Here is an 18,352-nt window from a genome sequence, read left to right on the forward strand (position 1 = left end):
CATCTTATTTTACGCTGCCAAAGGCAAGCCCACTGAATGGGCCTGTAATTCGTCACTTCGGTCTCGTCTCCTTTCGTATGGGTTCATATGAGTTTGGCGCTCTCCCAAGTGTCTAGTAGACTAGATGTCATCTTATTAATTATCAAGCGTAGCAAGCATTTCAAGTAAAATATTCCAGCTATCTTTAATCTGATCTACTGTGATATAGCCAAGTGCCGTAATTTTCTTTATTGAACTTTGCAAAGACATAACAAGTTCACGTATATTTATTTACTGAGCTTGAATATTTACTGCGCGCCTGCAAGTAATCTTGGTTTCGTGGTTAATCTAGGCATTGTACAGTTCAGTAGGAAATTTCTTCCTGCCCTAATACACAATCGAATTTGCTGATGGCATTGTACGGAAGAGTTGACTGCGTACATATGGTTCCTAACAATACGAAGAGCTTTTGTTTTGGATATATAGTGTTACACAGTTTTTTACTGCTTCTACATTTCTTCAAATGGTATGATTTTAAGTATTCCTTATATTTATGAGGCTGATCACTTTTAACGTTTCAGCTAAGAGGCTCTAACAAAACGTTGAAACTGCACAAACGTAGCGCACCAGCCTACTTCAATACGATCATGGGATCATCTCAAGCAAGCAATAGCTTGTTTGTCAAATATGTGTGCCAAAATACTTTTATGAATCTTTATGAAGGTGCGTTTGTGTTGCATCGTGCAGGTGTTGATGTTGACTGTTTCTCTTCTTGCTAACGTTTAGCGCCTGTAGCACCTCTGTAACTACCCATAGAAGTTGGGCTGCCGATTATTGTTCAGACATTTATTTTGCATTCTCCTTGGCTGATAGGTACGCCCACGTCGAAAGTACAAGAATCGCAGTGTCTGAGAAAACGTTCAATTTATGTTTCCGTAGGCGGTAAAACCGCAGAACACTACATTGTTTGCTTATACTTCCACAGGCTGGGAAATTAAACACCACGTTACGTTCGCGGAGGTATGCCAAGTGAAGGGCGTCTCTTATGGCCCCAGATCGCCAGAGCCTCAACACTACATTTCACTCTATCACTACTCATCAATACAAATCGATCCCTAACAAAGCCACCTTAATATCCTATCAGTAAATTAATCACTTGAACCACCGACGTGCAAGACACGCACAGGTCTGCCTGGACGCCTTACGCTCTCACTTCTCCGGTTCTGTCGACGATATCGAGGCCATCCTTGTGGCAGAAGGCACTGCGCTCCATCAGGAACACCTCGAACGTCACCTGGATCCGGGCCATCTCCTGGAGCACGTGGTTTCCCATCTTCACCTGCACATCGCAAGCGCATGCGGATGTAGTACGGCCTGGGATCGATAAAGGCTCAGCGATATCGAAGGCACGCTTAGCTTGAGTACACGTAAAAGATATCTATTCGCTATCACTAATCTGTAACTAAGCACCCCCAGAAGATAATGTCAGGTTGTAGTGGCTCTGAAGGATTGAACAAAGCCAACAACGTGAGTTAAGAATTTGCCTCTTTATCGGCGAACCAGTACGTGTATTTTATAGAATATTCCTGATACCTTTCCGCGGTGGTGGATTTCAAGCAAATCGCGACTTGAACGAGGTGTTGCTCACTTAATGAAGCATGTGTGCGTTATATTGTTATTCATACTCCTAATTAAGAAATATGCATTTCCTGAGTTTATGTGGCCCTTGTTTCTTGGCTTCAAGGTATACTGACATGACTGAATCAATATTTTAGTTATCTTCATTCTACTGCGAAAGCCAATTAGGTGCAACGCTGTAAATCGAAATAAAACCGTCTCGAATAGAAAGCTGGTACGTATGACCCTATCATTTATTTTTTTCAAATGGAAATCATAGCCTGCCTAAACACGTGTTACCGAGACCCTTAAGACTCGAAACAGCGTCCGTCATATTTTCTAGAGAAGGCTAATATTTACAATAAATAGGCGCTCATGCCGCGTTTCATTCAACCTTAATATTGGCACAATAACTTGTAGAGTAGCAGGCCAGAGCAAGTTACAGCTCAGGCCGACCTCTCTGCCTTTCTGTAAATAAATTTCTCTCTCTTGGAACAATAACAGGCAGGACCATAATGTGTTCACCGTATTTCGCCCATAATAAAATTTTTCCTTGCCATCAGTAAGCCACTTTAGTGATCTGCTTTTTCACGTGATTACAGTTCATAGAAGCACCTTCATTTCGTTGACTTCTGCTATCTCTAAATAAGGTTAAAATTTATATTACCTTTCATACCCAGCAAGCAGCGCGAGAGACTCTTCTCACTGCTCGCATTTGTGAAAAAAAATTGTTAATAACATCTGATAGAAATGTATATGTAAGCGTCGTGTAATTGCGATGTAACATTAAATTTCATTCATTTACGTCGGACTATATGGCATAACTACTAGGGAAGCGTCGAAGATGTGAACCTATCTTCCACCCATTTTGTGGAATGAAACATTTCTGAGGGACTTGGCCACAACACACCGCGTGCGCTGGTGACCAAAACATAGTATATTGCGTACCGTAAGCATAAATGTGCACAAATAGTACGTGATTGACATAGCCTTATATCCAGTAAATGTAGGCCGTATTATGTGAAATGGACTATTTCACAGAGAGCGTCACCAATCAAACACATCTGCACTAAACGCGCGCAGTGAGACAATTATACTTGTGCAGTTTCACTAGTGTTGCTTGCTTACGGAGCATAGAAAACAACAGCTCTGCCTCTTCCCTGCCACATCTCGGGCTTTCCGTGTTGATGCCTCATTAGCACTCCTCCGCCAAAACAAAAATTGTCGTTAGCAATTATTATAACTAGCTTTCCTTAGGCGATTGCTGAGGCAGAAAAACAAGAAGTTTGGCAAAGTCTATTGATGCGGAGTGCACCAGGGGAAGCTAGTTAAATCACGAGGATCACCTTGTATACGCTTTCACATTTAGCGATACTTAGGCAATAATTCAAGCTCTAGAAAGTTTTATTGCATGTCATTTGCTCCGAAGCTTTTGGAATTCAAGTATTGCGCAAATCAATCCTAATAACATAGTGCATGGTCTTCGGCATTACATGTGTAATGGGCATTCCGCAAGTATATCGATGTGTCTCATATAGCGAAAGGGGGCACCGGACAAACAAATTGTGAGCGATTATTTCCATTTCTTGCACCAAAACATTTCTGTAATTACCTACTTTGTAGACATTATCTAAACGAAACACTAAGGCATTTCGCGCGCACGCCTGCGAGGTCGGTTATGCATGGGGATAGCGCAATTCTGTATGAAGGAAAACAAAAACTGTATGCAATCGCACCCATATTGCGACATTCTGGGTCAAAATAATTCGCTTATCCCTCTCTTTCCTGCTTCTTGGTCCCTCTTTACAGATTTCTCTCAACGTGAAATAGAAATTAAAGTAATTAATTGGATATTTAAAGCTGCATATTCAAGAAATTTATATAAGACGTGTGAAGAACATGAGGTCAAAGTAATGCATTCATTTTCAGGCATCGTATTTCGTTCTGTTCTTAGGATAAAAGTTTAGGCTACCTGACGAAGCTTACAAACAACGCAGTATTTCCAGTCGATAAGTTTTATACATTACTCAGGACGTATTGTCAATGAAACCATGAATGAATTGCCAAACTGCAACTATTATCTCCTGTTTCTCAAATATTTACTATGGCTACTCACCTCAACTTTGTATTGAATTTGTGTGTCTTGAGGGTAATAGTCATCGGGATAGTTCGGACTTTCGATGTACTCTTCTGTGTGATCCTTCGTCAATGTGATCAGCTTGCTGGGTAGAACATTTACGGCCACTGCAAATGTCCGAGTTTGTTGCCAGTTTGCACGGTAACTTTGCGCTCATTTTCAGGATATGTGTGACTAAGGTGGGGGACATCACCTACAGACATCGTATGTAAAGCTGCTTGAGATTCTGAAAGCGTGGTTTCGTTTTTAGCCACTACCGCGCCGTAAAGCTCCACATTATATGACAAACTTCTTTGTAAATGACATCTTGCCTACATGACAGCTTGCTGGGATTTTAAAGCTTAATTTGTCTCCTCCCTGGTGTTTAGCGCTCGTCATTTACTCAGCGGATACATTTGCGCATACATACAAACAACTTGGACCACTGGTTATGCGCTGGCTCCTGTTTGCCTAGTAGAGAACTTCGGTCTCTGGATATGTGCCCGAATAATATCTCACTGCCGGCTGCTGTCTGGCCTAGTAGACAACTTGGGTCACTGGACATGCTACAATGGAGTATGTGCCCGAACTGAGGATTTCGGCACCGACTACGTGCAAGTGGGTTTGTGCTCCAGAATATGTGCGCATTCTTTGCCAATCCCCCAGAATGAATGTACCACTGTGACAGAAGCGGCACGAAACCTTCAATGCATTTACATATGTGTCGCATACTTCTCTGCAGCATATACGTGCCTTTCATGACCATTCGCCTCTCGACAAGCATCATACATCGACTTCTCTCTCGTGACGCAGACAGCGAGCAGCTAGCTACAGGCGACGAGGCTGTACTCGTGTCATCCACCAATGCTCCTACCGCGATAACTCAAACAAGCTTCGCGCCATTTAGATTCCAAAAGTGAGTTGGATCTTGGTTTGTTTCACAAGTGGCTGCCTTTTATAAGTGACTGTATTACAAGTGTCCGCCCCCTCACACTATCTAGTATCCCGCGCAGCAGATATGACGTCAAAACTTTCGCCTCAACCACACGCATCCCGCCTGCCGCACAAGAACTGCCAGCAGCAGCACGAACAGTGTGGGACCTGCCGTGAAACGCTTCCTCGCACTACCATTCCGTCGAAACTTTTGCTCATACTTTGGCCACTGCTAAACTCTCTGTAAATACCATGACGGGGTAGCGCAAGCGAACATGACACAAGGAAGGAAAAAATACTGGGCAGCGCTTCATCTCTGCAAATATTCTTGCAATAAAATGCTCCCTCAATGACGCTTTACAACTTCCGGTGTACAACAATTGCTTAAGGGGCCAGACGAGGAGGCCTTGAGGAGAATCCGTACATAGGCTAGCTTATTGGTACATCGCTCTAAAATAACTGATTTTGTGAGCGCAACTCGACAGGACGTAAACCCCTGTACTCTAGAACTCCACTCAACACCTTCTCGGCTCAAGAAAGTGGGCAGCAGCGCCGCCCCTCAGCAGAAGTGGTAACAGCACTTCGTTGAGAGTTGCTCATGTGCTGAACTGGGCAAGTTGGAAGCTAATATGGGTACGTAGTCTCGCACGGTCACTTTCGGCGATACTATAGCCTTAGCGTGGCGTAGAGCTTAACCAGCCAATGAGCTCATCCGGTTTTGCTAAATCAGCCAATGAGCTCACTCCTGATGGCTGAGGAGATAGTATCGCCGATATTGATCATCGCAGAAAACGTGCCATGGGTTCATTGACAGGCCACGGTGATTCTTGAGAAAGCTAGCGTCTTCATCAGCCTAAGGACGGCGCTGTACTCAACTGGGTTGTGTAGAGCAAGATCTTTGAGACGAGGATTGCTTAAGAATATGGGGCAAAGAAAATCAATCTCGCCCGTCTACATCGTTGCGTTCCATTATGTCATCTCCCTTCGCGCTGCACAAACTCAGGCCTTTAGGAGACACTGAACTACCGTTTACTCGGGTTTAGTGGGCCTGACTAAACGAGCATAGCGTACAGTCATCGCATACTTCTGGTAAAACTGCACTGACAACTGAGGCTCCAAATCCATGCCCGCAATTTGTGTCTGGTACGTTCCGAACGCATTTCTACATTCGTTGCGACATGATAAATCGTATGCTGCTTTTCGTGCGTCATACAATTATATGTTCTGAGGAGATGGGCATAGTGGCAAATAGGAGCTTAAATATCAGCACAACAGTGCCAATAGGAGGCCAGCACTGATAACATTATTGTATCAAATAAGAGCGAAGAGTGAAAATAAAAAAAGACAAAAAGAAAAACTCACACAACGATTTTGTGTGGTTTTACTGTTGGGTACCTCACTTCGAAGACTATCGGAGGCGCGATTTGATTGGAAAGTGAGAAATCAGCAACGAATCTTGGCACTGAAAATTACTTTATGAAAAAATAAACTTCGTTTGCGAAAGCTGTTTCCTGTAACGGCATGACTGTGTCGAGTAATTGACCTGGGATTAGTAATTTCTATTTCTCTTGAAAAGTGCAGGTGATAAAACAGTAACTTTTTTGGTTTTTGTTGCCGATAGGTTATCGGCACCTAAGTAGGCATTGAGTAGTCGTTGTCAGTTGCTTGATAAGACACATGCAATATTGTTTATTTTGATTATTGAATTGCGGCAATACAACTAGCGAATGTTAGAAGCACGTCAATTGCTTGGATGTGTCGAATTTATTAGAGCTTTTAAAATATCAAACCTCAATATACTAGAATATTGTTCCATGCGTTACTTACTGCAACTCTCTTTTGCGTGTACTTAAGTACATTGTACAATCGGTCTGCATCCTGGAATTCTCGCCTATCTGCACTAAGAATCTCGCTATCCCCCTTTTTTTCAGAGTTACAATACGATATAGTTTAATTCATACGTTAAAGGCACCAAATAACGTTTTCACCCATAAATAATAAAAGTGCCTGTAGACACGCCGTGCAGTTAATAAATATTTTATTCTACTAAATAGCAATATTTCTGACATTCTTCGCCTTCCGCCGGAACCGCAAAAGGTACGTAAAGTTACAATGGCGGCAGTTTTTTAGTCTGCTATGACTTAAAGAGGCTGCCGGTCAAAATGTATATTAACAAAATTTGTATGCCCTACCTGAGAACATCCATAGATCCAGCGCTACCTGCGATGTAAAAAATGAAGGAAAATGATGAGGGCAGGTGGAAATCGTTCAAACCCAATGAAAATCTAGTATACGCGCGCATTACGCTCATAGCATGAGCGTTCCCCGGGAAAGCCGAATGTTCTTTATCGACCGTCAACAACAGTCACAGCTACTTTTGCCACAAGCTGTATGTCTTTCTTTTCTCCTACCGCTTATAAGGCCATCCCGTTGGCTCGTGTCTGAATATATTGACGTGGATTCGATTTCGCCCAGCACCGGATAAATAGTAAGCGATTTTCTTTTGCCATTGGCGAGCGGCACATTTATCCAGTTAGGCACAAGCTCGGTCGTCGAATTTCGCGTCGAAAAGGTTTATTAAAAAGCAGCACGTACTCATCGATCCAAGTTGGCGAGAAAGAGGTTCACTGAAATGCGGTGCATACCCAGTGTATAGTGACCAAAGTTAGAATCAAAATGGTTCCTTGAAAAACGGCACATAGCTATAGAGGCATATACCAAGTGACCCAAGTTGACGTGAAAAAAAGCTTATTGAAGAGCGATACATTACCTGGCATAGCATACTCGGTGAACCATATTAGTACGACGGCTATTGCTAACACGATTTCCCCAGCACAGTAGCACGATTTTCTAGCCATTAGACAATGGACAAACCCGTGATCGAAATTGGTGGGAATATGGCTAGAGATAGAAACTGCTACCGGGAAGTGGGTGAAATACCATAATAACGCTACTTAAAGGGAAACTGAGACATCCACCAAAATGTAGCAATTTGCTACAATGGAAACCCAAGCGGGTTCCTCGAAAGAAAGTCCCGGACCAGGACGAATTTTTCTTCAACTGCGAGGCTTTCTTTCGAGGAACCCGGTTGGGTTTCCATTGTAGCAGATTGCTACATTTGGGTGGATGTCTCAGTTTCCCTTTAATTACTTATCTCCACCTAGCGGATTTCCGCTTAACTATTACGCCATACACTTGCCTTTGCTTCGAGTTGTCGACAAATTCGACTTCGCCCTGCCATCTGCTAGCCGCCTGGTTAGCTCAGATGGTAGAGCGGCTGCCCCGGAAAGGCGGTGGTCCCGGGTTCGAGTCCCGGACCAGGACGAATTTTTCTTCAACTGCGAGGCTTTCTTTCGAGGAACCCGGTTGGGTTTCCATTGTAGCAAATTGCTACATTTGGGTGGATATCTCAGTTTCCCTTTAATTACTTATCTCCACCTAGCGGATTTCCGCTTAACTATTACGCCAATAACGCTACTTGCATTGAAATGAAATCGACTATGCACAGTCAGTTTAAGCGCTCTTGAAACGTTGGTGTTTTGCTACAGGTTGGGAGCGTATAGGAAAGCGAGTTCATTCTCCCTATGTTCTTAGAAGGAATGAGTTGCGGAAGTTGTATGTCTTGAAGAATGGGACCGCAACCCAGTTGTCAAAGCGTGGTATGAGACGTACTGGAGAGGGAAGACGAATCTGTCACGCAGCGAACGATCGTATATCTTTTATAAGGTGAAGAAGTACCATTGCACGCAGATAACGGAAAGCACACCCCTAAGTAATCTACGACTCAATCGTGTCTACGAAAAGTACGGGGAAGAGGAAAGGACATTGACATACACAGAAAACGTCACCCTTGGACTTTCTTATCCACCGACGCAATGGTTGCTTTCAAACTATTATTAATCACCTTTCCGAACATGAATTCATACTGCTGATAATATACCACTCTCCATTACAGGTCTGCTTTTCCATTTTGAGAGGGGCAATCAGTACTGATGTAACCAATATTATGCATCATGGCCATCGTTTGTGCAAGTACTTAGATGTCTTTGTGGAGTTAAACTTTTATTATTCATGATTTTTCCTTCGTAGACAATAGTGTGTCCTATAATTTTATACGTTTTCATTTACAAGCGCGTTGCGTAAGGCCCACCTTAAACCCCTTCATCTCGCACTTGAAGAGCTGCGTCGTATTTGCTGTGAAGACCCCACTGCCCACGCTGTGGCGTTTTGAAACCTTGTGGATATTGCGCCATCAGGAAACATCAACCTGCACCCCACTTTGCTTTCACAATTAACCCAAGCAATGAAAACATAACCAATTCGCTTTCACCTTGCAAAGTACCTATCGAATTAAAGCTTTCCTATAGGTGTCAAGATTATTTTGGTAGGATCGGAAATGGCAGCTGTTCATTTGAGAACTGTGTTTCTGACGGAGATGGCAGTTTGTTCTGCTTCTAAATAGTTCAGCAATGAGTTTAATGAGCAATGAGCTATGAGTTTAACTTAATAAAATGAGGTTTCCTAATTTGTACGACTTCGCACGAACAACCATGTCGTCGGTGAAAACTACGGTTATCAGTCTCAGCTTGACTCGTTGAGACAGGAACACTAGCTGGCACCTACATATTAATCGCTGCGCGACTCGACATGCGAAACAAGCATGTGTAGCAGATGGCATCCCGTTGACTATTGCATTTCACCGTGAAATCGCGAATATTGACTTGGCAGTCTCTGCCGCGGACTGCATATAGTGCGCCGCCGAGAAATGAAAGGGCGTGTGTGTCTCCGACAGCTGCCAACGTGAGTGTGTCGTGTGTCTCTCTCTGCTGTGGGTAAAAGGGCACCGGCTGTCTGGTTAACGCCAGCGAGACACTCGTTAAAGGTTACTCTGCACTCGCGGCCGCGTTGCTTCTATAGGGGCCACCAGTAAAGCTGGCAGCCGTAAAACAAGTGACGGTTCTCTTGCCCTTCTCTGAAGCAACCTTCAAGTGATTCCTGCATCTGACGGCTCTGCCGACTTGTGACATAAAAGAGGTCGGTCACGGTGGCGGTGCCCCTTGATATACACCTCTTTCTCTCCTTCTGACATTTGTATAAGGACGTGACCTAGCAGCTCTGTCAAAACGAAAAGAATTCGACTGCTGCACTAAAGGGGAATGATTACCATTATCTGTGAGCTTTATTGTTGCGATACCAATTACACCGACACTCGAAACCCGTTCACGCCGCCATCACGATTGGGATGTCTTTGTACCGAGGGCGTATGTGCGGCCGGCGCTGGGAAGTATAGGAAGCATCCAGAGACGCGCAGTGTTTCTGACTGCAGAAACGACCAAGCCAAACGGTCTCACCGTCGCTCACCGCTCAATCAGCTTCTCCGGAACCAGGGAATCATTCTGGCATCCCCCACTGGCGCTTTACGCACGCACAAGGAACCTGAAAGCGAGCTGTTAACAACATGGTTAACAAGCTAATCTATATAATCCTTTCATGTGGCGTTTACAAACGCAAACGGTTTTTCGTCACTCTTTTCTCGTGCGCCGTCAAGCTGCGACGCCTATAACGGACGTGCAAGTTGTTTCTCTTCACTCGAGCGTTGTTCCCCGCCTGGTAACTGACAGGGTGACATTCCCGCTGCGTAGTGGCAGTTGTGTCGCGTGCTGCATCTCACCATATCGTCTCTGCGCATTGTTAAAACACCACGCGAGGAACTCGAGCTCAACGCTAAATCTTACGTCTGTTTTCAGTGCTTCGCTTTCGGGCAAGACTGCTTACGAAAGCGAAGCTTTCTTACAGACCCCCCCAAGACATTCCTGACCACGGCTGCTGGATGCTGCTTCTGTCTCGCTCAATAGGTCGCACTTGAAAAAAAAAAGGATGAATGGCGTGTCCGATGTAGGGTCGAACTCTGGTGCCCCCGCACATCAGCCTGTTGCTGCAACTTTTAGGTCAAATCGCACGTATACTGCTATTATGCCAACGCCAACTATCTGGTTGAGATGATCGCCGTGTGCACACATTGCGAAGCATGGGTGCGCGAGGGATATGCGCGCGCGCCATTTTTATTTAGGCCAAGGGCACAGAAATGAAACTGGAAAATATAGAGCATTTAATTAACCGCTTCCCTAAAGCTTCGCTCCTTGTATATTCCAAGATCTGCATTAGATCTGCATATGTTTGTTTTAATTTTCTACTTATAAATAAACCCCGGTAATCTCATACCACCGTACTGCTTGCGGTTCAAACGCAGGATGAGAGCCAGGCTGCTGAAAGAATGCTGAGATGTGTATGTCTGAAGTGATAAGGAAAATATAGTTCAATATCAAAAGAAAAAATTGTATTTCCACACGTCCTTATTTTACCTTTTGTTACTGTTTCTTTTCACCACACTGTTGTTCAGTTGTAGTTAAGCGCCAGGACACGCCTATAGCATCTGAAATTGGTTGAACGCTGTCTATTGCCACGGAGGAGTGTTTGATCAGATTGTGCGCGCGCCACGCCACAGGAGAATATGTCGTCATTTGATCCGTAAGATCATATTTTACGACCGACCACCACTATATTGGTTAATTGAGGGTTGCTTGGTTTCTCAGCGAATGTTCACCCAATAAACAGTTTAAAAAATAAATGAGTGAAACAGAAAATACTCGGGCATATAAGTATACTGTAGGGAAAACATCGACGTGGATGTAAGGTTCGAATGACTTCTTGCTATGGGTATAGTAATGTTGTAAATCAGCGCTAACAATGTCCTCGAGGCTGCGGTCCTTTATATATTTTTGAAATTTGTAGTGATTGAGGACAGTCAATCACGTAAAATGTCAGCGAGCGGCTATTGTGCCCAACAGCGCTGATATTTCACAAGAGGTGACAACCGATCTTTCACAGCCGTTCCCCATGATGGAACAGAAGACGACAGCGGCCAAACAAAATTTCTGCTCTTGAAAACCGGCACAAAGTTATGCTGCGCAACACACTATGTCTACACAATTTTCTTCATGATGTCAAAAACTCGAAAAAAAGTTCCACTGCCCGTCGCTTCTAAGGTCAACTTTTCTATTTTACCCAGGACCCTGCAAGTTCTTGCTGATTGTGTTTATGAAAATCAAACTTTTTTTCCTACCCAGTTAGGTATTGTTGACTGTGTCTAGTGCTTTTAGTTTGACTGCCACATTGCTGCAGTTAATGGCCTAGCCGTATATGACCTTGCGGTTATTGTCCGCAGCTTCAGGTCTAGAAATGTGAATGATGTTTACACGCTCTCTTTTTTTCTTTTTAGTGCGATATCATTCTTTGGGAACTTCATCCAGTTTTCGGTATGTCACTGTGCATCTATGTATGTATGTATGTATGTATGTATGTATGTATGTATGTATGTATGTATGTATGTATGTATGTATGTATGTATGTATGATGTATGTATGTATGTATGTATGTATGTATGTATGTACATGCGTATGTTACCTAGGTCAAGTGTGCCTCCCGGAGCTCCGCAAAAGGGTTTACCATCCCCAGGCCCATGAGGCGGTGGTCGGACGTGGTTATCGGGAGGTTGAGGGCACGCTTGTACATCTTCCTGAGAATCAACTCGAGGGCGTTCTCGTCATACTTGCGCAGCTGGAGGTAAGGAGTCGAGCAGAGGACTCGACTGGTCACGAATGCATGCGCCAGCCGCAAGGCGTCTTTGCACCGTAACCCCCCGCGTTTGTTGGAAACCCGGCGGGCCATCCTGCCCTCCTTACGCAATGCGCGTTGAGTGTCCATATAATTACAATCGCAAAAATCGCAGCCATTCCACTCTGTGAATGTGGGCTACCAGCGGATCTGTTATTCGGCAGTGCGCGCTATACGCGGCCTCCCCGCACCAGCACATGGACCATACTAACCACCTATTCGGTTCTTTGCGCAGGCGCGGAAATGCAGCAGTAGGCTTGTTAGCGACCACCTGTCACACCAAATGACCGATGCGCGCTCCGGCCATTAGCGCTCCCTCGGCGCAGCCAAACCGAGCAGCTGGTTAAGCCAGAAGCTGCGGTAGCTGTCAAAACCGCATCACGTTCACGCTTCGCGACATCTCGAACGTTACGAATCATCATCAAATCGTGCTCGAACCACAGTCTGTCGCACACCGCAAAACTGAATCCGAAATATGTGTCTAGAAAGTCCCTCTGAAATTTCGCATACGCACCCTTGTGCTCGTACAATTTACTGGCGTGGTACCGCGTCGCTTCTCCGCATTCTCCGCTTCGCGGCACCCGTCTGCCTGTCGAGCCCGCCGCTTACGGGTAGCCTCTCGGACACGATCTTCGCGGCTGCTCGCCGCCCGTTTCCTAGCTTTCTCCGTGCTACGCCAGGTGTCAGCACCTGCCTTACTGGTTTGCTCCGCCTCCTCATAGAGGGCGGCATTTTGTAGTATTGGGTTGTTTCTTATTTCCTCTTGCCATGCTAGGTGTGAGAACATACCGTACTGGTTTGCTTTGCCTCCTCATAGAGGGCGCGGGAGTTTTGAGGCATGGACATTGAAGAATATTTGCGCGGGTAGACATACATATAGAACTCCACGGCAATAAACGTGGTTCAGGGCCCCTGTAAAAGCTGCACATATCCAGCAAACTTGTGGCGCAGCCTGCTAGAAGATCGGGTTGCATTAAATGAAGAACCCGTGTGACATGAGCTCGATTCTTTCCAGTATTGGAGATATTTAAAGAAGCATTCTTGGTCATTGTTAAGTGGCCCGCACCTACTGGCGCATACTGAGTGACCTAAGTTGAAATAAAAGAGGTTCATTGAAGACTACCATAGGCCGATTGGCACATACGCTGTGCTCCAAGTCGGCGTCAAAAGGTGACTCATGTCGGCATGAAAGAGGTTCGTTGAAAAGTGGCGCATATGTACATATTGCGACACACTCCGCGACACGCTCCGTGACACAACGACGTAATGTAGCGCGAAGGCACAGTCACAAAAGAAAACACATACACATTTTACATGTTACAGGCGCTGCCCGCTGTATGAGAAATATTCTTCAGGAGAACTTATTGTTGAGCAAGTTGGTGTTTGCTTAATGACATATTCTAGTTTGAAGGCACAGTCACAAAAGTTTGCGTCTTTTGTGTTTTATTTTGTGACTGTGCTTTCGCGCTAGATTATGTCATTACACAAACACCAACATGCCCAACGAAACGTTCTCCTCAGTGACTCAAGTTGGTCGGATGGTTGGTTTCGAACCGTGTTCCCTCAGCAAAGGAGCCCGATGGTTTACCCATTTGACTATAGACTATACAGTGACCCAGGTTCGCGCGAGATCGGTTAGATGTGCACAAACATACTTAGGCCCTGGAAAGTGCGTGAAGTACTTTAAGAATACTAACGCATTAAAATGCTATCGAAATAAGATTGCCTGTGCATCAATTATTTAGAGGTGATTGGTGGCTGTAATGCGATTAGCAATCTATCTTATGATTGGTTCGTAGTTGGTAATCATAGGTTTTATGTGATGCATATTATAAAAAGGTATACACATACATACATACATACATACATACATACATACATACATACATACATACATACATACATACATACATACATACATACATACATACATACATACATACATACATACATACATACATACATACATACATACATAGAGACACACCGCAAACCGGGTGAAGTTCTCACAAGTTACTATCGCAATAACATAACGAAGCCGCAATGCACAGTTTACACATCTAGCACCTGTCCGCGGCGCTACACAAACGCTTTATACATTATGTTGCATTTGTTCTGATTGGTTCGAGTCTACATGGATAGTAGGCAAGTCCAAGCATAGAGCGCAGTTCAAAGAAGTGTTGTTCAAGTGTTGTTTAAATTGTGCCGTAAAACTTGAACCAGAATGAACCGAAGCCAGTCAGTACTTTTACAAACGGGACCACGAAACCAAATTGAATAAACGGAGTTTCATTTAAACATGATGGTACAGCACTACTGAACTTCCATAATTTTGCAGCGAAGCTGTTTATTGCTAGGCTTCCATGCATTCTTCACGTGCGTGTGCAAAAATGTGTGCCGATACAGGATCCAAGCGCAACGGCACATACCCGTGTGGACTCCAGGTGGTGGGCTTCGGGAACTGTAACGCGCCCGTGAGCTACCCTTGTCACACCTGGGACCCAAAAAGGTCCCAGGAGAAAGGGATCTTAGCCCAAAAGACCGACCTGCGTCGGTGATGTCTACGTTCACACCACCTTCTCTTTGTCGGCGTTCCAACCGCTTGCGTGCCTAGTTTCCTGCCGCTTCCCGGTATCTAAGACAAGGTTATCTTCCCAATTTTCTACTTTCTCTCGTCGTAATGACGAGACCGCGTGTAGTGCGCATCCTCGTCTTTCTTCCTACCGTCGCTCTTCGTAGATGCGTTGATCCTCAGGAGTCTGGACTATACGCGGCCTCCCCATTCTGTGTCACCTCTGTTTCGTTTGCTAACCAGCTTCGCTGGTCATGCACCTTCACAGGGTGGATTGACTCATGATTTTTTTTCAGACATGCTTTCACAGGAGTTAGATACTTTACAAACTGGAATGGCAGGCAATTACAGACTTTTCAAGGACTTGCATTTTTCACAGTTATCAAATGCACCTACGTGCTGTTGAAGCAGCATTATGTACCATTGATGTCAAGTCGAATCACGCAACGCTATAACCTAAACAAGCGTACAGTGCTTTTTTAATGTTTTTCACATATTTCATCCGGGATGGCTTCGTAAGCGAAACCAACTGTTTGCAGACAAATAGGAAACATTATGGATCAATATGGCCAGACTGCTAACTATGAAAATGGAGCTTCTGTGGCAATACTTGGCCATTGTTGCTACGTTATGCAGTTAATAAATGTTCTACTAGTAATTATTGCTGTATGTTTTTGTTACTAAGTGTTACTCACTGCAAATTATAAGTACAGTTACTAACAGAGTGATAACAAGCAGTTTTGGGAGTGACCCCTGTCTTTCTGCGGGGAGTCATGAGCGAAAATGTCAATAAAGTAATTATACATGTTGAAAGCCATGCAAAAAAAGAAAAAAAAAGAAAGAAGGGGAATGGCTGCGCCACGGGCATTCACATTTCTAAACATTGCACCTCAGCTTTGTGTTGTAGTGCGTATGGCAAAGTTCCAAAAAGGAAAACACCCAATTATGTACAGTCCAGCTATCATAATCATGAGGCGAGTGGTATGAATATTTCTCCGGCTTCCACCTACGTTATTCATAGTGCAAGTGGTTGCTATGTGCTTTTCATTTCAGGAGGTTTGTTGACTATTTCTGGGAGGTGCAGTGTCACTAAAGTAGCCCTTAAGGTCCGTCCATAACAAACATGTCAGTTGAATTGACGTAACCGAGCATGGTTTGGGCAATGAAGACATGATAAAGACATGAAGACATTGTTTCGAATTCCTGAATATTTTCTGCATGACTGCTTGGTAGTTTCTGTAATTGTAGTCATAAAAGTATACGGATAAACATAACTGACAACTCGCCCATCCACATTCAATTCAAGGTAATTGTGGGATTGTCTAAACAAATGTACTAACTGGACAAGGCATCATGCTCACAATTGGCCCAGTTATGTCCCCACGTCTGTACTCTCCTTGTGTCTCGCATTTTTCAGCAGAAGCCAGGCTTTATTTCCTGGGATTTGCTACCAAAATTTGTTTCGGGCTCTAATTTAATGTCTAAGCAGAGTTTTGCGATGTTTTGTACATGTTCCAATATTTATTGAACAGGAACTATTCTACCTTGATTTTTCCTATCACATTTTGGCGAACCATCCTGCCTCAGAGAATTAAAAAGCACCAGTATTACCTTTGCACGCCTCGAGTTCACACATGACAACGGTTTCCAACCTTATCAACACGCACACAACGTTTGTCAGGAATATTAATGCAGCTAACGTTGCGCCGTGGCTGCTTAGCAATCATGCAAAATCTAATGAAAATTATCTGTTACGTAACGCATTCTGACAGAGGGCCGACGACCACGTTCTTCGCCGACAAATGATACCTGTCATCTCTGGGTGCGGTGTCACAGTACAGCGTATACAAGCCTACCTTCAAACTTACTCACCGGAGCGAAGAACACGGCGACAGCTGGAGCTTTCAGTTTCATGCTGCCCTTGAAATCCTATTCACTCGTGTAACAGCCAAGTCTGCTTTGTTCTCGCCGCTTCAGTTGCTGCTTCTATTTCTTTTTTTTTTTTTGTCTAAGCGTGCGTTTCAGGAGCCGTGAAACACTTTCAAGGAACGTTGAGTTTGCACGTGATGCTGCTAACACCGTGCTGCCTTCTCATCGCTTCAGCGTTCTCACCGTGTCTGCAGCAAGAGTGCGAGCTGGGAGCGCATGCCCTCATGTGCAGGTCGTACGTCATAGCCCTTGTGAGGCGAGCGACTTGTGCGACAAAATAAAAACAAAAGGTGCGCCGTCTGCGAATTCTCCCGTTTCAGGTCGTATAGCAAGCTTCAGCGCGAAGCGCATGTATATCGAAGACGCGTTGTACTTACGTACAGAAAGCAGAAAAGAAGCATAAATAAATAAAAGATTCAAACCTTGTAATCTATGCGGCTCACAACAATGTGACGTCGTGGAACATTCACACACTTCGTTCCATTGTGCATCGCCGCGCGGTTCCCGAACAATCTGGACGCTCGCGAACAGGAGTGCGTAAGCAGGATCAGACAGCTCGCTGGTGATGTATTTTTGTATGTTTCAATTCGTTCTTTAAAAGGTAGTCTCCAACAAAAAACAATCGACCCGGAAAATGTGTCTCTTTTCCGTTGTATCTCAGGCAGCGGAATGCAATATCTTGCCTTTATTTGCGTAATGCCCAAGATGCGCTTGTCTTTCAAGTTTGCGGTGTGGCCCTCAAGAGTCCCTTATGTCAAAGCAGTAACACATTTCTTTTGCGTTTGCACGATAGATCCGCGTTCAGCGGACACTTCTATAAAGTTATTACAATTTGTACGTCCTAATGGCCAAATAGCTTTAAACTGCTCCATTTCCCTTAATGCCCAAACACAGTTCCACATCAAAGAAAATTGGAACAAATTGTTGACGTTTATTTCTGGCCATGAAGAGTACGATAGAAGGGGAAAATATGTTTTTCAATTACAACTTAATTATTGTAGTTATTAATTAGAAAACGGTGTGTTACACTGTCCACTGCTGAAAGTTCACTCCAGCATAATAAAAACGTAACCATGGGCTTTGCATTACGTTCCCCGCACTTCAATCGGCATTTTGAGGCATCAAACTCGGCATAGCATATATGATTGATACATTGGGCATTTCAGGGTTAAGAGTGTGAAATCCAATACATACACATGTAGAAAAAAGGGCTATATTTAAGAACAGCAGTAACCCTTACGCGTAATATCTATTGAAAACGCAGCATCATGGTTTACAATTTGGCAAAGCATATAGTTGGACCCTAAGGTGACTTTTTGGGCATGTTGGTAAGACATGAAACAACTTTATGCGCGCAAGACGAGGACAGAGATGAGGCTAAGACACACGAGCGTGTCTTAGACTCTTCTCTGTCCTCGTCTTGCGTGCATAAAGTTCTTTCATATAGTTCGAATTTCTTTATTTCTTATTGGATGGATTTGAGAGTCTAACAGCTAGGAGAGAGATGCACTCGCCGTGGTCCTTCCAGAGCT

At 44.2% G+C, this 18,352-nt stretch overlaps 1 protein-coding gene across 3 annotated transcripts in view; it reads right to left on the reverse strand.

Moving 5' to 3' along the window:
* LOC119461708 (tryptase) overlaps nt 1–17,017 on the reverse strand; it is a 65,802-nt gene extending 48,785 nt beyond the window's left edge. Inside the window, exons 1-4 of one of the 3 annotated variants that reach the window (XM_037723073.2) lie at nt 16,764–17,017; nt 6,838–6,865; nt 3,713–3,840; nt 1,185–1,318 (exon numbers count right to left, since the gene is read on the reverse strand). In XM_037723073.2, coding sequence (XP_037579001.1) covers nt 1,185–1,318; nt 3,713–3,840; nt 6,838–6,865; nt 16,764–16,805 — 332 coding nt within the window. In that variant the 5' untranslated portion in view covers nt 16,806–17,017. Of the gene's footprint in view, nt 1–1,184; nt 1,319–3,712; nt 3,841–6,837; nt 6,866–12,833; nt 13,038–16,763 lie in introns of those variants that run through there. The other 2 variants (XM_049671955.1, XM_037723075.2) reach the window with 2 other exon arrangements.
* Between the last annotated feature and the right edge of the window lie 1,335 nt (nt 17,018–18,352).

Source organism: Dermacentor silvarum, chromosome 8 (genome assembly GCF_013339745.2).
Source record: "Dermacentor silvarum isolate Dsil-2018 chromosome 8, BIME_Dsil_1.4, whole genome shotgun sequence".
Lineage (NCBI taxonomy): Eukaryota > Metazoa > Arthropoda > Arachnida > Ixodida > Ixodidae > Dermacentor > Dermacentor silvarum.